Source organism: Hypanus sabinus (assembly GCF_030144855.1).
Source record: "Hypanus sabinus isolate sHypSab1 chromosome 31 unlocalized genomic scaffold, sHypSab1.hap1 SUPER_31_unloc_4, whole genome shotgun sequence".
NCBI classification, from domain to species: domain Eukaryota; kingdom Metazoa; phylum Chordata; class Chondrichthyes; order Myliobatiformes; family Dasyatidae; genus Hypanus; species Hypanus sabinus.
Window position 1 is genome coordinate 166,470 of NW_026778956.1, and position 23,531 is coordinate 190,000.

Sequence of the window (23,531 nt, forward strand, 5' to 3'; positions counted from 1 at the left end):
TGAGGGGTCGAGTCGCTGGTGATCGGGTCGAGTCGCTGGTGGGGGGTCGAGTCGCTGGTGGGGGTCGAGTCGCTGGAGGGGGGTCGAGTCGCTGGTGGGGGTCGAGTCGCTGGTGAGGGGTCGAGTCGCTGGTGAGGGGTCGAGTCACTGGTGGGTGGTCGAGTCGCTGGTGGGGGGTCGAGTCGCTGGTGATCGGGTCCAGTCACTGGTGGGGGGTCGAGTCATTGGTGGGGGGTCGAGTCGCTGGTGGGGGTCGAGTCGCTGGTGAGGGGTCGAGTCGCTGGTGGGGGGGTAGAGTCGCTGGTGAGGGGTCGAGTCGCTGGTGGGGGGTCGAGTCGCTGGTGAGGGGTCGAGTCGCTGGTGAGGGGTCGAGTCACTGGTGGGGGGTCGAGTCACTGGTGGGGGGTCGAGTCGCTGATGGGGGGTCGAGTCCCTGTTGGGGGGTCGAGTCACTGATGGGGGGTCGAGTCCCTGGTGGGGGGTCGAGTCGCTGATTGGGGGTCGAGTCCCTGGTGGGGGGTCGAGTCACTGGTGGGGGGTCGAGTCGCTGGTGAGGGGTCGAGTCGCTGGTGAGGGGTCGAGTCCCTGGTGGGGGGTCGAGTCGCTGGTGGGGGGTCGAGTCCCTGGTGAGGGGTCGAGTCCCTGGTGGGGGGTCGAGTCGCTGGTGGGGGGTCGAGTCGCTGGTGAGGGGTCGAGTCACTGGTGAGGGGTCGAGTCGCTGGTGGGGGGTCGAGTCCCTGGTGGGGGGTCGAGTCGCTGGTGGGGGGTCGAGTCCCTGGTGAGGGGTCGAGTCGCTGGTGTGGAGTCGAGTCGCTGGTGAGGGGTCGAGTCGCTGGTGATCGGGTCGAGTCACTGGTGAGGGGTCGAGTCCCTGGTGAGGGGTCGAGTCGCTGGTGAGGGGTCGAGTCGCTGGTGGGGGTCGAGTCGCTGGTGGGGGTCGAGTCACTGGTGAGGGGTCGAGTCGCTGGAGATCGGGTCGAGTCACTGGTGGGGGGTCGAGTCATTGGTGGGGGGTCGAGTCGCTGGTGAGGGGTCGAGTCGCTGGTGGGGGGTCGAGTCCCTGGTGGGGGGTCGAGTCGCTGGTGAGGGGTCGAGTCACTGGTGGGGGGTCGAGTCGCTGGTGGGGGGTCGAGTCGCTGGTGAGGGGTCGAGTCCCTGGTGGGGGGTCGAGTCCCTGGTGGGGGGTCGAGTCGCTGGTGAGGAGTCTAGTCCCTGGTGAGGGGTCGAGTCCCTGGTGGGGGGTCGAGTCACTGGTGAGGGGTCGAGTCGCTGGTGAGGGGTCGAGTCCCTGGTGAGGGGTCGAGTCCCTGGTGGGGGGTCGAGTCCCTGGTGGGGGGTCGAGTCACTGGTGAGGGGTCGAGTCGCTGGTGAGGGGTCGAGTCCCTGGTGAGGGGCCGAGTCCCTGGTGGGGGGTCGAGTCCCTGGTGGGGGGTCGAGTCGCTGGTGAGGGGTCTAGTCACTGGTGAGGGGTCGAGTCCCTGGTGGGGGGTCGAGTCGCTGGTGAGGGGTCGAGTCGCTGGTGAGGAGTCGAGTCACTGGTGATCGGGTCGAGTCGCTGGTGGGGGGTCGAGTCGCTGGTGAGGGGTCGAGTCACTGGTGAGGGGTCGAGTCACTGGTGGGGGGTCGAGTCGCTGGTGAGGGGTCGAGTCGCTGGTGGGGGGTCGAGTCGCTGGTGAGGGGTCGAGTCAACTGTGGTGGGGGGTCGAATCACTGGTGAGGGGTCGAGTCACTGGTGAGGGGTCGAGTCCCTGGTGGGGGGTCGAGTCCCTGGTGAGGGGTCGAGTCGCTGGTGGGGGGTCGAGTCACTGGTGAGGGGTCGAGTCACTGGTGGGGGGTCGAGTCGCTGGTGAGGGGTCGAGTCGCTGGTGGGGGGTCGAGTCGCTGGTGAGGGGTCGAGTCCCTGGTGGGGGGTCGAGTCACTGGTGATCGGGTAGAGTCGCTGGTGGGGGGTCGAGTCGCTGGTGGGGGGGTCGAGTCACTGGTGGGGGGTCGAGTCGCTGGAGGGGGGTCGAGTCGCTGGTGGGGGGGTCGAGTCTCTGGTGAGTGGTCGAGTCGCTGGTGGGGGGTCGAGTCGCTGGTGAGGGGTCGAGTCGCTGGTGAGAGGTCGAGTCACTGGTGGGGGGTCGAGTCGCTGGTGGGGGGTCGAGTCGCTGGTGAGGGGTCGAGTCACTGGTGGGGGGTCGAGTCACTGGTGGGGGGTCGAGTCGCTGATGGGGGGTCGAGTCCCTGGTGGGGGGTCGAGTCACTGATGGGGGGTCGAGTCCCTGGTGGGGGGTCGAGTCACTGATGGGGGGTCGAGTCCCTGGTGGGGGGTCGAGTCGCTGATGGGGGGTCGAGTCCCTGGTGGGGGGTCGAGTCACCGGTGGGTGGTCGAGTCGCTGATGGGGGGTCGAGTCCCTGGTGGGGGGTCGAGTCACTGGTGGGGGGTCGAGTCGCTGATGGGGGGTCGAGTCCCTGGTGGGGGGTCGAGTCACTGATGGGGGGTCGAGTCCCTGGTGGGGGGTCGAGTCACTGGTGGGGGGTCGAGTCCCTCGTGGGGGGTCGAGTCACTGGTGGGGGGTCGAGTCGCTGGTGGGGGGTCGAGTGGCTGGTGGGGGGTCGAGTGGCTGGTGAGGTGTCGAGTCGCTGATGGGGGGTCGAGTCGCTGGTGGGGGGTCGAGTCGCTGGTGAGGGGTCGAGTCGCTGGTGGGGGGTCGAGTCGCTGGTGGGGGGTCGAGTCGCTGGTGATCGGGTCGAGTCGCTGGTGATCGGGTCGAGTCCCTGGTGGGGGGTCGAGTCGCTGGTGGGGGGTCGAGTCCCTGGTGATCGGGTCGAGTCGCTGGTGATCGGGTCAAGTCGCTGGTGAGGGGTCGAGTCACTGGTGGGGGGTCGAGTCGCTGGTGGGGGGTCCAGTCGCTGGTGAGGGGTCGTGTCCCTGGTGGGGGGTCGAGTCGCTGGTGAGGGGTCGAGTCCCTGGTGAGGGGTCGAGTCCCTGGTGGGGGGTCGAGTCCCTGGTGGGGGGTCTAGTCACTGGTGAGGGGTCGAGTCGCTGGTGAGGGGTCGAGTCCCTGGTGAGGGGTCGAGTCCCTGGTGGGGGGTCGAGTCCCTGGTGGGGGGTCGAGTCGCTGGTGAGGGGTCGAGTCCCTGGTGGGGGGTCGAGTCCCTGGTGAGGGGTCGAGTCAACTGTGGTGGGGGGTCGAATCACTGGTGAGGGGTCGAGTCACTGGTGAGGGGTCGAGTCCCTGGTGGGGGGTCGAGTCCCTGGTGAGGGGTCGAGTCGCTGGTGGGGGGTCGAGTCACTGGTGAGGGGTCGAGTCACTGGTGGGGGGTCGAGTCGCTGGTGAGGGGTCGAGTCGCTGGTGGGGGGTCGAGTCGCTGGTGAGGGGTCGAGTCCCTGGTGGGGGGTCGAGTCGCTGGTGATCGGGTAGAGTCGCTGGTGGGGGGTCGAGTCGCTGGTGGGGGGGTCGAGTCACTGGTGGGGGGTCGAGTCGCTGGAGGGGGGTCGAGTCGCTGGTGGGGGGGTCGAGTCTCTGGTGAGGGGTCGAGTCGCTGGTGGGGGGTCGAGTCGCTGGTGAGGGGTCGAGTCGCTGGTGAGAGGTCGAGTCACTGGTGGGGGGTCGAGTCGCTGGTGAGGGGTCGAGTCGCTGGTGAGGGGTCGAGTCACTGGTGGGGGGTCGAGTCACTGGTGGGGGGTCGAGTCGCTGATGGGGGGTCGAGTCCCTGGTGGGGGGTCGAGTCACTGATGGGGGGTCGAGTCCCTGGTGGGGGGTCGAGTCACTGATGGGGGGTCGAGTCCCTGGTGGGGGGTCGAGTCGCTGATGGGGGGTCGAGTCCCTGGTGGGGGGTCGAGTCACCGGTGGGTGGTCGAGTCGCTGATGGGGGGTCGAGTCCCTCGTGGGGGGTCGAGTCACTGGTGAGAGGTCGAGTCACTGGTGGGGGTTCGAGTCGCTGATTGGGGGTCAAGTCCCTGGTGGGGGGTCGAGTCACTGGTGGGGGGTCGAGTCGCTGATGGGGGGTCGAGTCCCTGGTGGGTGGTCGAGTCGCTGGTGGGGGGTCGAGTGGCTGGTGGGGGGTCGAGTCCCTGGTGGGGGGTCGAGTCGCTGATGGGGGGTCGAGTCCCTGGTGGGTGGTCGAGTCGCTGGTGGGGGGTCGAGTGGCTGGTGGGGGGTCGAGTCCCTGGTGGGGGGTCGAGTCGCTGGTGGGGGGTCGAGTGGCTGGTGGGGGGTCGAGTCCCTGGTGGGGGGTCGAGTCCCCGGTGATCGGGTCGAGTCCCTGGTGGGGGGTCGAGTCACTGGTGAGGGGTCGAGTCCCTGGTGGGGGGTCGAGTCCCTGGTGGGGGGTCGAGTCGCTGGTGAGGGGTCGAGTCACTGGTGGGGGGTCGAGTCGCTGGTAGGGGGTCGAGTCACTGGTGGGGGGTCGAGTCCCTGGTGGGGGGTCGAGTCGCTGGTGGGGGGTCGAGTCACTGGTGGGGGGTCGAGTCCCTGGTGATCGGGTCGAGTCGCTGGTGATCGGGTCAAGTCGCTGGTGAGGGGTCGAGTCACTGGTGGGGGGTCGAGTCGCTGGTGGGGGGTCGAGTCACTGGTGGGGGGTCGAGTCGCTGGTGGGGGGTCGAGTCGCTGGTGAGAGGTCGAGTCACTGGTGGGGGGTCGAGTCGCTGGTGGGGGTTCGAGTCGCTGGTGGGGGGTCGAGTCACTGGTGAGGGGTCGAGTCACTGGTGGGGGGTCGTGTCACTGGTGGGGGGTCGAGTCGCTGGTGGGGGGGTCGTCCCTGGTGATCGGGGTCGAGTCACTGGTGGGGGGTCGAGTCACTGGTGGGGGGTCGAGTCACTGGTGGGGGGTCGAGTCCCTGGTGATCGGGGTCGTGTCACTGGTGGGGGGTCGAGTCACTGGTGGGGGGTCGAGTCACTGGTGGGGGGTCGAGTCGCTGGTTGGGGGGTCGTCCCTGGTGATCGGGGTCGAGTCACTGGTGGGGGGTCGAGTCGCTGGTGGGGGGTCGAGTCGCTGGTGGGGGGGTCGAGTCCCTGGTGATTGGTGTTGAGTCACTGGTGAGGGGTCGAGTCCCTGGTGATCGGGTCGAGTCCCTGGTGGGGGGTCGAGTCCCTGGTGATCGGGTCGAGTCCCTGGTGGGGGGTCGAGTCCCTGGTGGGGGGTCGAGTCGCTGGTGGGGGGTCGAGTCGCTGGTGAGGGGTCGAGTCATTGGTGGGGGGTCGAGTCACTGGTGGGGGGTCGAGTCGCTGGTGGGGGGTCGAGTCCCTGGTGGGGGGTCGAGTCGCTGGTGGGGGGTCGAGTCCCTGGTGAGGGGTCGAGTCGCTGGTGGGGGGTCGAGTCGCTGGTGAGGGGTCGAGTCACTGGTGGGGGGTCGAGTCACTGGTGGGTGGTCGAGTCGCTGGTGGGGGGTCGAGTCGCTGGTGGGGGGGTCGAGTCCCTGGTGATCGGGGTCGAGTCACTGGTGGGGGGTCGAGTCCCTGGGGGGGGGTCGAGTCGCTGGTGGGGGGTCGAGTCACTGGTGGGGGGTCGAGTCGCTGGTGGGGGGTCGAGTCGCTGGTGAGAGGTCGAGTCACTGGTGGGGGGTCGAGTCGCTGGTGGGGGTTCGAGTCGCTGGTGGGGGGTCGAGTCACTGGTGAGGGGTCGAGTCACTGGTGGGGGGTCGTGTCACTGGTGGGGGGTCGAGTCGCTGGTGGGGGGGTCGTCCCTGGTGATCGGGGTCGAGTCACTGGTGGGGGGTCGAGTCACTGGTGGGGGGTCGAGTCCCTGGTGATCGGGGTCGTGTCACTGGTGGGGGGTCGAGTCACTGGTGGGGGGTCGAGTCACTGGTGGGGGGTCGAGTCGCTGGTTGGGGGGTCGTCCCTGGTGATCGGGGTCGAGTCACTGGTGGGGGGTCGAGTCGCTGGTGGGGGGTCGAGTCGCTGGTGGGGGGGTCGAGTCCCTGGTGATTGGTGTTGAGTCACTGGTGAGGGGTCGAGTCCCTGGTGATCGGGTCGAGTCCCTGGTGGGGGGTCGAGTCCCTGGTGGGGGGTCGAGTCGCTGGTGGGGGGTCGAGTCGCTGGTGAGGGGTCGAGTCATTGGTGGGGGGTCGAGTCACTGGTGGGGGGTCGAGTCGCTGGTGGGGGGTCGAGTCCCTGGTGGGGGGTCGAGTCGCTGGTGGGGGGTCGAGTCCCTGGTGATCGGGTCGAGTCCCTGGTGGGGGGTCGAGTCCCTGGTGGGGGGTCGAGTCGCTGGTGGGGGGTCGAGTCGCTGGTGAGGGGTCGAGTCATTGGTGGGGGGTCGAGTCACTGGTGGGGGGTCGAGTCGCTGGTGGGGGGTCGAGTCCCTGGTGGGGGGTCGAGTCGCTGGTGGGGGGTCGAGTCCCTGGTGAGGGGTCGAGTCGCTGGTGGGGGGTCGAGTCGCTGGTGAGGGGTCGAGTCACTGGTGGGGGGTCGAGTCACTGGTGGGTGGTCGAGTCGCTGGTGGGGGGTCGAGTCGCTGGTGGGGGGGTCGAGTCCCTGGTGATCGGGGTCGAGTCACTGGTGGGGGGTCGAGTCCCTGGGGGGGAGGGTCGAGCCGCTGTCCGAGCTCGGCAAGCTGCTTGCAAAAGTTTCTTTGCCGCGTGGAGAGATGCCAACGGGTGCGCCGTTGATCGTGGCGTGTCCTCTGAATACTCCCGCTGAAACCCGGTTGTGACGCGGGGAGGTGGGGGCTCTCCTTGCTGACTGGTTGCCGGGGCGAGCGCTGCGCATTGCGGGTCTGGAACTGTGCCCGCATCGGCTCATAAGCGGGGCCGAGGTCTTCACGTCTGCTTTGTGGCACGCTCCTGCATGCCAGGTGTTGGTTCGTGCCATGGTTTTCGCTGATACCCAGTCGAATCCGTGCCCCTCTCGGTCGAGACCAGGGAGAGTCGGTCACGTCACTTCACGGCTCCTAGTGAAACGTTTCCTCCTGGCTTGGCCGACGTAATATTTGCCACAGTCCCCACGCTGGGTTTCGTGGAGCAGATTGCTCTGGTCCATTAGCTTGGTTTGTTTGCTCTGCAGAGTCAGCTCCTCAACGTGGCTGTTGGCTTGTGCCCAGCCGAACTCGGAGCAGCCTGGCCCGTCACTTCAGAGACATCAGCCATGTCACCTCCTCCTCACATCGCAACTGAGTTTCTGTAATGGCGCCCAAACAGCTGAATGATAAGTATTGAAGGGCCAAGCATTCAGCGCGCACACTGACAATGTCTCCTCGCTTGGGAACAAAATGTTTGCGTGTAAATTGCCAAGATCAGAGACAACTCAACCCAGCCAAATGTATACGGTCAACAAAACCGACCCTTCAAACTTTATGCACACCTATAGACTCTTTCTCAAGAACCTTTCAGAACTCGTGTCCTCAGTTTTTCTTTTATTTGCACACTTCGTCTCTTTTGCACGCTGGTCGTTTATTGGTGAGTTCTATTGTATCTCTCTATTTTCTTGTAAAGGTCTGCGGTAAAATTAACCCCTCAAGTGTCACGGTGAGCGCTGGCGATGGCTGAACCCAGGTGTGAGGAACGATGGGGGGGGGGCAGAAACGAGAGTTTATACACAGCAATTCCAACGGAACGTCGGTGCCACAACCGAGCGACGCTGTGAGACGATCATTCTCAAAGCAAGGAGCCCACGATAAGCACTAATCAGGAGTCCACTTTAAGTATTCAAGGCACACAGGAAAACCCGTGACAGTCACAATTAACTTGACAAGATTAAACAGAAAGTATAAGGGATTAATGACTCTAGTTAAGACAAGAATGAGTAACTGTGGGAGCTTGAGAGATCTAAAAGCCCGACGCTCTACAGCAAACCTCGGCGGCCTGCAGGGCTCACGACTCTCAATCTAGAACATGGTATTTTTGATAATAAATTTAACTTTGACTTTCATTTTCATCTCTTCGATGACGCTCCATCGAGGGACGCGGCGTTTACGGCATGCCGCCAGGTCTAGAGTCGCCGGCAGGCCCGGGAGAGCAGCGGTAAAGGGTCGGTCCGCTTCAACCTGTTGAAGGATCAAACCTGGTGCATTTTACTGTCGACCGCTCCGAGACACAGTGAGCAGCTTTGAGCTGCGTGCCCCTCCCCGACAGATCATTCCGAGGTCGTGCTACAGAAAAGGGGTGGAGATTGAAGCGGCGCGGTTGCAGAGAAAGCGCCGTGCGGGCGGGCAGTACGGCGCAAGGGCGACAAAGGGGCAGACTGCGAAGAGTCCATCCGCCATTATAGGTGGATGGGGTCGTAAAGAGACCCGGATGACAACGTGGTTAACTGGATCAGTAAATTTGTGGACTGGAGGGTGAAGCTGGGAGCGAGGATAAGTACTTTGCCTTACAGCAGGCCCTGGAGCAGCTGGGAAAACGGGCTGGAAAATGGCGGATGGAATTTAATACAGACAAGTGTGAGTATTTGCACGTCGGCAGGCCCAGCCAGGGTGGGTCTTACACGGTGAACGGCCGGGCACTGAGGAGTGTGGTAGAACAGGGGGATCTGGGAATACAGGTCCACAATCCCTTAAAGTGGGTGACTCCCTGGCTCACATTTTTAATGCTGTGCTGCAGGAATGTGTGCCATCCAACTGGGAGAAGGTTTGAGAGAACGCTGGGGGGGGGGGGGGCAGAGCTTCTGTGACGGACACTAAGGCTGGTCTTGGGGTTTTTTTTGTGTGTTCGGGGGGGAGATGCAGAGGGAAGGCTCTGGGGAGAACCGGTCCCAGGATCCGGCCCGGAGCGGGACCGTGATTCGATGGAGCCGGGTGCCGAGATTGACGGAGGGTGGTGAGCTCCAACAGCATTGGGCTGTTTAATTATAACTGGGCTTTCTGATTTGTTTGTCCTTGCTTACCCTTTAGCTTAGATTCATAAAGATAAGTCCCTTAATCGTACGCAGAGTGCTGTCTGTCGTTTTGTGGAACTAATTTGGAACAGGGTGGCACCCACACAAACCGGGCTTTGGAGTGGGACGGGCCACCTCAATCTCATGGGCTTGGCGGGACCGGAGAGTGTCTGCCCTCGACTCACGCAGCCGAGGAAACCAGCGGGGTTTCAAGTGCGTCACAGCTAGATAGGGTCGTAACGAGAACCTCGGGCACCTTCGTACATCCACGTACTGAGCGCAGGAGCTGGGATGTTACGTCGAAGTTGTACAACACGTTGCTGAATCCTCGTTTGGAGTATTGTGTGCAGTTTTGTTCACCCACCCACAGGAAAGATGTAAACAAGTTTGAAAGAGTACGGAGAACATTTAAAGGATGTTACAGGGAAAGATTGAATAGGTCAGAACCTACTCCTTCGAATGTAAAATATTGAGAGGGTAAATGCAAGCAGGCTTTTTCCACTGAGGTTGGGTGGGTCATGGGTTAAGGGTGAAAGGTGAACACGAGGGGAAACTCCTTCACTCGGAGGGTGGTGAGAGTGTGGATCGAGCTGCCCGCGCAAGTGGTGCCTGTGGGCTCGACTCCAGCATTGAAGAGAAGTTTTGGACAGCGACGTGGATGGGAGGGGCACGGAGGGCTGTGGACCCGGTGCGGGTCAACGGGAGCAGGCAGCTCAAGTGGGCCCAGCACGGACTAGACAGGCCAAAGGTCCTGCTTCTGCACTGCGCTTGTCTTTGACTCCAAACGGCGCCCACCGTCCTCGTCACTCCCTCAGTACAGCCGCGCCGTGACCACTTCGCACTGCGGTGGGACCCCGCGAGTCCCTTCATCTGAAGGCCGTTATCCGCGGCTCTGCGCCTGTGACGCCTCTGCAAGCTTGTTTTTCATTGCACCTGGTCGCATGTGGAGTCCTCCCTTTCACCTTGCCATAAGGCGCAGGAGCACTCTAAGGCCATTGCAGTGTACATCTCTCCTGTCGGTCTGTGACCAAAAATGCCCACAATACTCCAAATGAGGCCTCACCTAGTACAACTTCAACACAACATCCCCTCTCCTGTGCTCAATACACTGACTTGTAAAGGCCAGTGCGCCAAAATCTTTCTTTGCGACCCTGCCCAGCTGTGCGATTCTCACTCCTCGCCTGGCGGAAATGCACCTCTCTGCCCCCCCCCGGCCTGAGCTCCCCAGCCCGCGGACCTGCCTCTGCCATTGTCACTCACCAGCTCAGGAGACAGAGAACGCAGCGGTACCCGTAACTCGGGCCTTGCGGAGTGCAGAGCTTCGGGATCTCCAGCGGGCACACGGGGAAGCTGAGGATGTCACCGCAGCGGTTCTGAAATACAGAATGTTCTGGCACCAGTTACTAATCACCTCGTAACTGGCTCGAGACGACGTAGAGGTGGCTTGACAGAGGCGTACATGCTGATAAGGATCATATAACCATATAACAATTACAGCACGGAAGCAGGCCATCTCAGCCCTTCTAGTCCGTGCCGAACGCTTACTCTCACCTAGTCCCACCGACCCATATAACCATATCACGATTACAGAACGGAAACAGGCCATCTCGGCCCTTCTAGTCCGTGCCCAACGCTTACTCTCACCTAGTCCCACTGACCCATATAACAATTACAGAACGGAAACAGGCCATCTCGGCCCTTCTAGTCCGTGCCCAACGCTTACTCTCACCTAGTCCCACTGACCCATATAACAATTACAGAACGGAAACAGGCCATCTCAGCCCTTCTAGTCCGTGCCCAACGCTTACTCTCACCTAGTCCCACTGACCCATATAACAATTACAGAACGGAAACAGGCCATCTCGGCCCTTCTAGTCCGTGCCCAACGCTTACTCTCACCTAGTCCCACTGACCCATATAACCATATAACGATTACAGAATGGAAACAGGCCATCTCGGCCCTTCTAGTCCGTGCCGAACGCTTACTCTCACCTAGTCCCACTGACCCATATAACCATATAACGATTACAGCACGGAAACAGGCCATCTCGGACCTTCTAGTCCGTGCCGAACGCTTACTCTCACCTAGTCCCACTGACCCATATAACCATATCACGATTACAGCACGGAAACAGGCCATCTCGGCCCTTCTAGTCCGTGTCGAACGCTTACTCTCACCTAGTCCCACTGACCCATATAACCATATCACGATTACAGAACAGAAACAGGCCATCTCGGCCCTTCTAGTCCATGCTGAACGCTTACTCTCACCTAGTCCCACTGGCCCATATAACAATTACAGCACGGAAACAGGCCAACTCGGCCCTTCTAGTCCGTGCCGAACGCTTACTCTCACCTAGTCCCACTGGCCCATATACCCATATAACAATTACAGCACGGAAACAGGCCAACTCGGCCCTTCTAGTCCGTGCCGAACGCTTACTCTCACCTAGTCCCACTGGCCCATATAACCATATAACGATTACAGCACGGAAACAGGCCATCTCGGCCCTTCTAGTCCGTGCCGAACGCTTACTCTCACCTAGTCCCACCGACCTGCACTCAGCCCATAACCCTCCATTCCGTTCCTGTCCATATACCTATCCAACTTTACTTTAAATAACAATATCAAACCTGCCTCTACCACTTCTACTGGAAGCTCATTCCACACAGCTACCACTCTCTGAGTGAAGAAATTCCCCCTCGTTTTACCCTTAAACTTTTGCCCCTTAACTCTCAACTCATGTCCTCTTGTTTGAATTCCCCTACTCTCAATGGAAAAACCCTATCCACGTCAACTCTATCTATCCCCCTCATAATTTTAAATACCTCTATCAAATCCCCCCTCAACCTTCTACGCTCCAAAGAATAAAGACCTAACTTGTTCAACCTTTCTCTGTAACTTAGGTGCTGAAACCCAGGTAACATTCTAGTAAATCTCCTCTGAACTCTCTCTATTTTGTTGACATCTTTCCTATAATTCGGTGACCAGAACTGTACACAATATTCCAAATTTGGCCTCACCAATGCCTTGTACAATTTTAACATTACGTCCCAACTCCTCTCGTCAGTGCTCTGATTTATAAAGGCCAGCATACCAAAAGCTTTCTTCGCCATCCATTCCACATAGGTCGATTGGACTGCGAAAGACTTTTTCCCCGGGGTGAAAATGGCTCCTGTGATGGAGTAGAATCTTAAGGTGATTGGAGGAACGTAGTGGGGGGGATGTCAGAGGTAATATATTTTTTAATATACAGTGGGGTGGTGGTAGAGGCAGACACATTAGGGACGTTCAAGAAAATCTTAGGTAGGCACGTGGATGAAGGAAAAATGAGGGGCCTTGTGGAAGGATTGGTTAGAGTGGGTTAAAAGGTCAGGCACAACATTGTGGGCCGAAGGGCCTGGACTGTGCTATACTGATCAATGTTCTACGAGCATTCCGAAATCCCGATGGCCAGGCTCGGACTCACTCATAATTCGGGAGAGTGAGATGAGAGGGTGTGGATTACAGGAAGGGGTTGTGGAACACCGGAACCCCAGGCACCCACCTCTCTCTGTAGCAGGTCACCCCTCGCCCCTCCTTCGCTCCGAAGAGAAAAGCCCCCAGCCCACTCACCCTACGCCGGCCCAGAAGCTGTGAGGGGGTTTCATGCGGTCAGAGGGGAGGGCAGGAGAGGGAAGGAACAGGCGCAGAGTGGGGCCAAAATCCTCACCATAGTACGAGCCATCTTCGCTGCTGGTAATAATCCACCTGAGAGAGGGAGAGAGAGCGGGGAGAGAGAGAGAGAGGCAGAGAGAGAGAGAGAGGGAGAGTCAGAGAGAGAAAGGGGGGAATGTGGAAAGTCAGTTAATGGAGCAGATCACGCCTCAATGTAGATACCATTCCCAAGTAACTACTGAACCACCCCAGAACAGCCAGAGCTACAGGCAAGTCCGTCCTAACTAGCCGCACTAACGTTATTGCAAACACGAGAAAATCTGCAGCTGTCGGAGATCCAAAGCAACACGCACAACGATGAGCTGAGCCGTCCTAGTCACTCATCGGAGTGCTTTGGGGGCAAAACGAGCCCCCCGTCCCTCCCTCCCTCCCACCCACACAAACACAGTCCTCCAACTCCAGGACTCCTTTGGCCCGCAGCCCCGTAGCATGCCCGCAACTCTAATCCGTACAAGCCTGGACTGCGGGAGGAAACCGGAGCACCCGGAGGAAACCCACGCGGTCATGGGGAGGGACCGTACAAACTCCTCACAGACAGCGGTGGGAATCGAACCCCGATCGGTAACGCATCAGCCCTAACCGCTGCCAGCTCCTTACTGGGCTAACTTCTGTACAAATGTACCAACTCGTCACGGGCAGTGTCGGAAATGAAGCCCTGACCGGCCGGTCGCTGGCACAGCCCTCCGGCCCCAGTAGAGGGGGTCTCGAGCCTTCAACATCCCCGACGCATTTCACTGTGTGTCTCGTCGAACATTGGCAAATAAAGCTAACCGTTAAACTCCGATTTAACACACAGGTCTAAAATGACTTCCACACCCCCCCCCCACACTCCACCAACTCTTCCAAGGCTAATTTATTCCACAACTATGGAATGAGAATTGATACTCCACCAAGCAGAAGAAGGCCGAGAAGTGGAAAGAGTCCATCCGCCTTCATGGCAAGGATCAGGTGTATGAGTGAAGTTCTGAGACGGGTCTGCCACATCACATCCTTTTGCTGGATACTGCCTGACTTTGAGATCCTGAATGTCCCTGTAAGACGGCCTCAATAAGTCACTGAATAACAATATTCTCATAACCACCGTCAGCTTCGAACCAGTAATCGGTGATCTCCCATTTGCATGTCGCCAAGCCCGGATCCGTATTCGCTCCCTTGTGGGACTCGAGCGCCGCTGGCCGCAGATTAGGCCGCAGCGGAGTACCCCGCGGGGTCAGCTCTGGTCGCCCCGCTACGGGAGGGGACGTGGAATTTTCTAGGACGGCTGCCTTGCGATTGCGACACCCTGTTGGACAGTGACGATGTAGGGCGCCTTGCTTGGTGAGGGGGAGCTGTGTAGCCTCCGTTGTAGCAAGGACTGGCCTCGAGCCGAGGTGAGGAGTCGCTAGGGCAGAGTAGCGTGGTGTCCGTGCTCGGTTTGTGGGGTGGGGGGCAGGTGCTGTCCGCTCCTGTCAGTGACGCCCTCCGGTGTTCAATCGGTGGAGTTACAGGCTGGATTGTCGGGAACTGCACCTGTCAATTTGCAGCGCGTACCGCTCAGGGTCTGGGACTAGACTCGCCTATTTTTTGGCATGACTATGTATTTTTCTCTCGCTATTTTGAACGGCGCCGTACGTGTTTTGCACCTTGGCCCCGGAGGAAACGCTGTTTCATTCAGCTGCATCTGTACGACATGATAAATAAACTTGATTTTGATTTGATTGGAATCTTTAGAGATGGTGCAGAGGAGAATTAGAGGGCAGGTCGTGTGAGGGGAGGTTGAGTGAGCTGGGGCTTTTCTCTCTGGAGTGAAGGAGGATGAGAGGTGACTTGATAGAGGTGTACAAGATAATAAGAGGCATAGATCGAGTTGGACAGACGGAGACTTTTCCCCCGGGTGGAAATCGCTAATATGAGGGGGCGTGATTTTAAGGTGCTTGGAGGCAAGTATAATGGTTTAAACAAAGAGAGTGGTGGGTGTGTGGAGTATGCTACCGGGAGTGGTGGTGCAGGCAGATACATTAGGGACACTTACGAGATCCTTAAGTAGGGAGAGGGATGATAGAGAAATGGAGGGGTATTTGGGAGTGAAGGGTCAGATTGATCTTGGAGTCGGTTTAAACTTTGTGGGCTGAAAGGCCTGCACTGTTCTCCCCCACCCACCCACCTTCCCTCTCAACTGATCTCACCCATCACCTCCCAGTGTCTCACTTCATCCCTCCCTCCCCCACCCACCCACCTTCCCCCTCACCTGGTCTCACCCATCACCTCCCAGTGTCTCACTTCATCACACCCTCTCCCCCACCCACCTTCCCCCTCACCCGGTCTCACCCATCACCTCCCACTGTCTCACTTCATCCCTCCCTCCCCCACCCACCCACCTTCCCCCTCACCTGGTCTCACCCATCACCTCCCAGTGTCTCACTTCATTACACCCTCTCCCCCACCCACCTTCCCCCTCACCCGGTCTCACCCATCACCTCCCACTGTCTCACTTCATTCCCACTCTCCCCCCACCCACCCACCTTCCCCCTCACCTGGTCTCACCCATCACGTCCCAGTGTCTCACTTCATCCCCCCTCTCCCCCCACCCACCCACCTTCCCCCTCACCTGGTCTCACCTTCACCTCTCAGTGTCTCACTTCATCCCCCCCTCTCCCCCACCCACCCACCTTCCCCCTCACCTGGTCTCACCTTTCACCTCTCAGTGTCTCACTTCATCCCCCCCTCTCCCCCACCCACCCACCTTCCCCCTCACCTGGTCTCACCCATCACCTCCCAGTGTCTCACTTCATCCCCCCCTCTCCCCCACCCACCCACCTTCCCCCTCACCTGGTCTCACCTATCACCTCCCAGTGACTCACTTCATCCCCCCCTCTCCCCCACCCACCCACCTTCCCCCTCACCTGGTCTCACCCATCACCTCCCAGTGTCTCACTTCATCCCCCCTCTCCCCCACCCACCCACCTTCCCCCTCACCTGGTCTCACCTATTACCTCCCAGTGTCTCACTTCATCCCAATTCCCCACCCACCCACCTCCCCCCTCACCTGGTCTCACCTATTACCTCCCAGTGTCTCACTTCATCCCCCCTCTCCCCCACCCACCCACATTCCCCTCACCTGTTCTCACCAATCACCTCCAGTGTCTCACTTCATCCCCCCTCTCCCCCACCCACCCACCTTCCCCCTCACCTGTTCTCACCAATCACCTCCAGTGTCTCACTTCATCCCCCACTCCCCCCACCCACCCACCTTCCCCCTCACCTGGTCTCACATTTCACCTCTCAGTGTCTCACTTCATCCCCCCCTCTCCCCAACCCACCCACCTTCCCCCTCACCTGGTCTCACCAATCACCTCCCAGTGTCTCACTTCATCCCCCACTCCCCCACCCACCCACCTTCCCCCTCACCTGGTCTCACCTATCACCTCCCAGTGTCTCACTTCAACCCCCCTCCCCCACCCACCCACCTTCCCCCTCACCTGGTCTCACCTATCATCTCCCAGTGTCTCACTTCATCCCCACTCCCCCCCACCCACCCACCTTCCCCCTCACCTGGTCTCACCTATCACCTCCCAGTGTCTCACTTCATCCCCCTCCCCCACTCACCCCACTTTCCCCCTCACCTGGTCTCACCCATCACCTCCCAGTGTCTCACTTCATCCCCCCTCTCCCCCACCCACCTTCCCCCTCACCTGGTCTCACCTATCACTCCCAGTGTCTCACTTCATCCCCCCCTCCCCCATCCACCCACCTTCCCCTCACCTGGTCTCACCCATCACCTCCCAGTGTCTCACTTCATCCCCCCTCTCCCCCACCCACCTTCCCCCTCACCTGGTCTCACCTATCACTCCCAGTGTCTCACTTCATCCCCCCCTCCCCCATCCACCCACCTTCCCCCTCACCTGGTCTCACCCATCACCTCCCAGTGTCTCACTTCATCCCCCCTCTCCCCCACCCACCCACCTTCCCCCTCACCTGTTCTCACCCATCATCTCCAAGTGTCTCACTTCATCCCCCCCTCCCCCACCCACCCACCTTCCCCCTCACCTGGTCTCACCCATCACCTCCCAGTGTCTCACTTCATCCCCCCTCTCCCCCACTCACCCACCTTCCCCCTCACCTGGTCTCACCTATCACCTCCCAGTGTCTCACTTCATCCCCCCTCTCCCCCACCCCACCCACCTTCCCCTCACCTGGTCTCACCTATCACCTCCCAGTGTCTCACTTCATCCCCCTCCCCCCACCCACCCACCTTCCCCCTCACCTGGTCGCACCTATCACCTCCCAGTGTCTCACTTCATCCCCCTCTCCCACCCACCCACCTTCCCCCTCACCTGGTCTCACCTATCACCTCCCAGTGTCTCACTTCATCCCCCTCTCCCCCACCCACCCACCTTCCCCCTCACCCGGTCTCACCCATCACCTCCCAGTGTCTCACTTCATCCCCCCTCTCCCCCACCCACCCTCCCCGTCTCCTGGTCTCACCCATCACCTCCCAGTGTCTCACTCCATCCCCCCTCTCCCCAACCCACCCACCTTCCCCCTCACCTGGTCTCACCCATCACCTCCCAGTGTCTCACTTCATCCCCCCTCTCCCCCACCCACCCTCCCCCTCACCTGGTCTCACCTGTCACCTCCCAATGTCTCACTTCATCCCCCCTCTCCCCCACCCACCCCACCTTCCCCCTCACCTTGGTCTCACCCATCACCTCCCAGTGTCTCACTTCATCCCCCTCTCCCCCACCCACCCACCTTCCCCCTCACCTGGTCTCACCTATCACCTCCCAGTGTCTCACTCCATCCCCCCTCTCCCCCACCCACCCACCTTCCCCCTCACCTGGTCTCACCTATCACCTGCCAGCTTGTCCTCCTTCCCCTCCTCCCTCCTTTTCATCCTGGCATCCTCCTCGGTTCTGATGAAGGTTCTTGGCCCGAAACATCGACTATTTACTTCCCTGCGCTGATGCTGCCTGACTTGCCGAGTTCCTCCAGCATTTCGTGTGTGTCGCTGTGGTTACTGGCTGAGGCTACTCCATCAGCCCCTCCCTATCCCTCCCCCCCCATTTCTCCCGCAGAGGGCAGCGGGCACTGCCACCCACACGCTCCCCTCCCTGTCTCGCACTGTCCTGATGCGATCCTTCACTGTCACTGGGTCAAAATTCAAGAATTCCCCCTCCATCAGCACAGTGGGGGGGGGCCTTCCCCAACAAACACCCCCCACCCCATCACTGAGCTCGAGCAAGGGGGATCTGGGTGACCCTGAAGGGGAGTTGCACAGACAGGAAGCCACACAGCCGGCTAGCCTTCATCAGTTGAGGTACTGAGGGGCAACGAGGGGGAGAGACAGGGGGAGAAAGAGAGAGAGTGGTAGAGCGAGGAAATTAATGGAATTGATGGCTTTGTGGCAAAGTTTGTGGATAGTATGAAGATTGGTGGACGGGTGGGTGGTGCTGAGGAAGCAATGTGATTGCAGCAGGACTGGGGCAAAATGGAAGAAGGGGCAAAAAGTGGCAGATGGAATACGTTGTTGGGAAATGTGCGATAATGCATTTTGGTAAAAGGAACAACAGTGTAGACTGTTAAATAAATAGGGAGAAGGTTCAAACATCAGAGGTGCGGAGAGACTTAGGAGATCTTGTGCAAGACTCCCAGAAGGTTAATTTACAGGTTGAGTCTGTGGTAAAGAAGGCAAAAGCAATTTTGGGATTTGTTTCAAGGGGAATATAAAGGGGAGATAATGCTGAGCCTTTATCAGACACCAGTCAGGTTGCACTGGGAGTATTGTCAACAGTTCTGGGCCCCGTGTCTCAGAAAGGATGTGTTGTCATTGGAGAGAGTCCAGAGGAGGTTCACAAGGGATGGTTCCAGGAATGAAGGGGTTAACGTACGAGGAGCATTTGGCAACTTTGGGCCAGTACTCACTGGAATTTAGAAGAATGCGGAGAGGGGAATCTCACTGAAACCGACTGAATGTTGAAAGGACTCGACAGGGTGGATGTGGAGAGGATGTTTCCTGTGGTGGGGGTTTCCAGGACTAGAGGGCACAGCCATTGAGGGGTGACCCTTTAAACCAGAGGTGAGGAGGAATTGTTTTAGCCAGAGAGCAGTGGATCTGTGGGATGCTCTGCCACGGACTGAGGTGGAGGCCAAGTCCGTGGGTATATTTAAGGCCGAAGCTGATAGTTTTCGGATCGGTCAGGGCATCAAAGGATAAGGCGAGAAGGCAGATGTACAGGGTTGAGTGGGGTCCAGGATCAGCCATGATGGAATGGCGGAGTCAACTCGATGGGCTGAATGGCCTAATTCTGCTCCCATGTCTTATGGTCTTATGGGAAGAGAGAAAGAGAGAGGGAGAGAGAAGGAGCGAGAGCGGGAGAGACAGAAAGAGAGAGGGAGGGGGAAGGGGGAGAGTGAGAAAGTGGGGTAGGTTAGGGAAAAAAGAAAGGGGGAGAGAGAGAGAGAGACAGAAAGAGAGTGGGAGATGAGGTGGGAAGGGAGAGATGGAGGGATCATTAGTGAGAGAGGGAGAGAGGGGGAGGGGGAAGGGAAGGGGAGGTGGGTTGGAATGCGGAGAGAGTGATGGGAGAGGAGAGTAGGGGTGGGTGAGGATGGAGGGGTAGAGAGCTGCAGAGGAGGGGTGGGTGAGGATGGAGGGGTAGAGAGCTGGAGAGGAGGGGTGGGTGAGGATGGAGGGGTAGAGAGCTGGAGAGGAGGGGGAGAGGAGGGGTGGGTGAGGATGGAGGGGTGGAGAGCTGGAGAGGAGGGGTGGGTGAGGATGGAGTGGTAGAGAGCTGGAGAGGAGGGGTGGGTGAGGATGGAGGGGTGGAGAGCTGGAGAGGAGGGGTGGGTGAGGATGGAGGGTAGAGAGCTGGGGAGGAGGGTGGGTAAGGATGGAGGGGTGGAGAGCTGGAGAGGAGGGGGAGAGGAGGGGTGGGTGAGGATGGAGGGGTGGAGAGCTGGAGAGGAGGGGTGGGTGAGGATGGAGGGGTAGAGAGCTGGAGAGGAGGGGTGGGTGAGGATGGAGGGGTAGAGAGCTGGAGAGGAGGGGGAGAGGAGGGGTGGGTGAGGATGGAGGGGTGGAGAGCTGGAGAGGAGGGGTGGGTGAGGATGGAGTGGTAGAGAGCTGGAGAGGAGGGGTGGGTAAGGATGGAGGGGTGGAGAGCTGGAGAGGAGGGGTGGAGAGCTGGAGAGGAGGGGTGGGTGAGGATGGAGGGGTGGAGAGCTGGAGAGGAGGGGTGGGTGAGGATGGAGGGGTGGAGAGCTGGAGAGGAGGGGTGGGTGAGGATGGAGGGGTGGAGAGCTGGAGAGGAGGGGTGGGTGAGGATGGAGGGGTAGAGAGCTGGAGAGGAGGGGTGGGTGAGGATGGAGGGGTAGAGAGCTGGAGAGGAGGGGTGGGTGAGGATGGAGGGGTGGAGAGCTGGAGAGGAGGGGTGGGTGAGGATGGAGGGGTGGAGAGCTGGAGAGGAGGGGTGGGTGAGGATGGAGGGGTAGAGAGCTGGAGAGGAGGGGTGGGTGAGGATGGAGGGGTAGAGAGCTGGAGAGGAGGGGTGGGTGAGGATGGAGGGGTAGAGAGCTGGAGAGGAGGGGTGGGTGAGGATGGAGGGGTAGAGAGCTGGGGAGGAGGGTGGGTGAGGATGGAGGGGTGGAGAGCTGGAGAGGAGGGGTGGGTGAGGATGGAGGGGTGGAGAGCTGGAGAGGAGGGGTGGGTGAGGATGGAGGGGTGGAGAGCTGGGGAGGAGGGTGGGTGAGGATGGAGGGGTAGAGAGCTGGAGAGGAGGGGTGGGTGAGGATGGAGGGGTGGAGAGCTGGAGAGGAGGGGTGGGTGAGGATGGAGGGGTGGAGAGCTGGAGAGGAGGGGTGGGTGAGGATGGAGGGGTGGAGAGCTGGAGAGGAGGGGTGGGTGAGGATGGAGGGGTGGAGAGCTGGAGAGGAGGGGTGGGTGAGGATGGAGGGGTGGAGAGCTGGAGAGGAGGGGTGGGTGAGGATGGAGGGGTGGAGAGCTGGAGAGGAGGGGTGGGTGAGGATGGAGGGGTGGAGAGCTGGAGAGGAGGGGTGGGTGAGGATGGAGGGGTGGAGAGCTGGAGAGGAGGGGTGGGTGAGGATGGAGGGGTAGAGAGCTGGGGAGGAGGGGGGGTGGGTGAGGATGGAGGGGTAGAGAGCTGGAGAGGAGGGGTGGGTGAGGATGGAGGGGTGGAGAGCTGGAGAGGAGGGGTGGGTGAGGATGGAGGGGTAGAGAGCTGGAGAGGAGGGGTGGGTGAGGATGGAGGGGTGGAGAGCTGGAGAGGAGGGTGGGTGAGGATGGAGGGGTAGAGAGCTGGGGAGGAGGGGGAGTGGGTGAGGATGGAGGGGTAGAGAGCTGGGGAGGAGGGGGGGTGGGTGAGGATGGAGGGGTAGAGAGCTGGAGAGGAGGGGTGGGTGAGGATGGAGGGGTAGAGAGCTGGGGAGGAGGGGGGGTGGGTGAGGATGGAGTGGTAGAGAGCTGGAGAGGAGGGGTGGGTGAGGATGGAGGGGTAGAGAGCTGGGGAGGAGGGGGAGTGGGTGAGGATGGAGGGGTAGAGAGCTGGGGAGGAGGGGTCACTCTGCAAGAGGGATGTATATTTTCTCTGGGGGGGTGGTGCAGACGGGAGAATTGCCTGTGGGAAGGAGGTCAGACGCAGGGACAGAGCTGACGGAGGAGGGGGAGTGTGAGAGGACAGACTGTAACTGGCAGCCGGCCGATGAGAGACATCGTGTCCTGGATAACGTCTGACCAGGCACAGGAGGACAAGAGATTCTGCAACTGTTGGAAATCTTGAACGACACATTCTTCGGGTGGACGGGAGCCAAAATGGGGAACGGAGAGGGTGAGAGAAGGGCGAGGAGGGGGGAGTAATCACAGTCATTTCCCACAGCACGCACAAAGTCCTGGAGGATCTGGCATATTCTAATCTAGAGGAATGAATAATCAGTCAGCGTCACAGCCTGCTCTCCCGTCAACACGATTATCCACCGGCCTGCAATGCGGGAGACCAGCCTTTTCTGAGTTGCGGAGTTGCCAGCTTCTTAACCTGGTCACTAGGATGTTATTACCATTAAGACCATAAGATACAGGAGCAGATTCAGGCCATTTGGCCCATCGAGTCTACCCCTCTATTTCATCATGGCTGATCTAATTTTCCTCTCAGCCCCAAACTGCTGCCTTCTCCCCATTTCCCTTCATGCCCTGATCAATCGAGAATCTATCAGCCTCTGCCTGAAATATACATAAAGATCTGGCCTCCATAGCTGCCTGTGGCAAAGAATTCCACAGATTCACCGCTCTCTGGCCAAAGAAATTCCTCCGCATCTCCGTCCTAAAATGACGCCCCTCAATTCTGCTCTTAGACTCTCCCACTATAGGAAACATCCTCTCCACATCCACTCTATCTGTGTCCTCTGGTCCTAGACTCCCCGACTATAGGAAACATCCTCTCCACAGCCACTCTATCTGTGTCCTCTGGTCCTAGACTCCCCCACCACGGGAAATATCCTCTCCACATCCTCTCTATCTGTGTCCTCTGGTCCTAGACTCCCCCACTATAGGAAACATCCTCTCCACATCAACACTATCAGTGTCCTCTGGTCCTAGACTCCCCCACTATAGGAAACATCCTCTCCACATCCACTCTATCTGTGTCCTCTGGTCCTAGACTCCCCCACTATAGGAAACATCCTCTCCGCATCCACTCTATCTGTGTCCTCTGGTCCTAGTCTCCCCCACTACAGGAAACATCCTCTCCACATCCACTCTATCCGTGTCCTCTGGTCCTAGACTCCCCCACTATAGGAAACATCCTCTCCACAGCCACTCTATCTGTGTCCTCTGGTCCTAGACTCCCCCACCACGGGAAATATCCTCTCCACATCCTCTCTATCTGTGTCCTCTGGTCCAAGACTCCCCCACTATAGGAAACATCCCTTCCACATCCACTCTATCTGTGTCCTCTGGTCCTAGACTCCCCCACTATAGGAAACATCCTCTCCACATCAACACTATCAGTGTCCTCTGGTCCTAGACTCCCCCACTATAGGAAACATCCTCTCCGCATCCACTCTATCTGTGTCCTCTGGTCCTAGACTCCCCCACTATAGGAAACATCCTCTCCACATCCACTCTATCTGTTAACACGCAGAAAAATGGTACGGGCGACGTTTCGGGCTGAAACCATTCAGCAGGACCATTCGATCGGTTTCAGTGAGGTCTCCCCTCGTTCTTCTGAACTCCAGCGAGTACCGGCCCGGAGCCATCAAACACTCCTCATGTGACAAGCCAGTCAATCCTGGAACCATTTTTGTGAACTTCCTTTGAACCCTCTCCGGTGTCAGCACGTCCTTTTGAAGACGAGCGGCCCAGAACTGCTGCCGTTTCTCCGAGTGAAGCCTCGTCAGAGCTTTGTAACGTTTCAGAGTCATATTCTGGTTGTACTGTTTGATTAAGCATTCTTGTTGATTTAACTCATTCATGATGGGTGATGTGTGAAAATGGGTGAATTCCACGCATGCGCGCCTCGTTTAAATTAAACACGAAGTTAGACTCTTGTCCCGGAGCCCGGGTCTTCTTTTGAGTTACATTGATGTTTTGAAATGACAAAACTTTTCACTTCTCCTTGAGCCCTGTGAGGGGCTTCCCAACTTCTAAAGCTGTACTGCACAGCACGTTGTGGGACGAGATTCCTGTGCACGTGGTGCGTGTGAGCTCAAATTCAAACTCTAGGAGAAGTTTGGGATGGGTACGTGGATGGGAGGGGTACGGAGGGCTGTGGTCGATGGGAGTAGGCAGGTTAAATGGACGGTGCCAGACCCAGGCGACTTCTTCCAGTCCATCCGCTTTGGGGTTTGAACATCTTTTGTCGTTTGTTCCTTGTTTATTTCTCTGTTTGGTGGGTGCTTGTGAAGAGTAAGAATTTCAGGTTGTACGCTGTACTCATTCCTCGACACAAAAACGACACATTTCACTTCGATGTACAGGTCTTTAATCTATAACATCTTTAATTGACCAGATTGTACCGCTGATTACTC

At 59.3% G+C, this 23,531-nt stretch overlaps 1 protein-coding gene across 1 annotated transcript in view; it reads left to right on the forward strand.

The window, feature by feature from the left end:
- The first annotated feature begins 8,148 nt into the window (after positions 1-8,148).
- LOC132385565 (trypsin inhibitor ClTI-1-like) overlaps positions 8,149-23,531 on the forward strand; it is a 23,598-nt gene continuing 8,215 nt past the window's right edge. Inside the window, exon 1 of the mRNA XM_059957731.1 lies at positions 8,149-8,363. Within this exon, the coding sequence (XP_059813714.1) occupies positions 8,342-8,363 (22 nt within the window). The 5' untranslated portion in view covers positions 8,149-8,341. The remainder of the gene's footprint in view (positions 8,364-23,531) is intronic.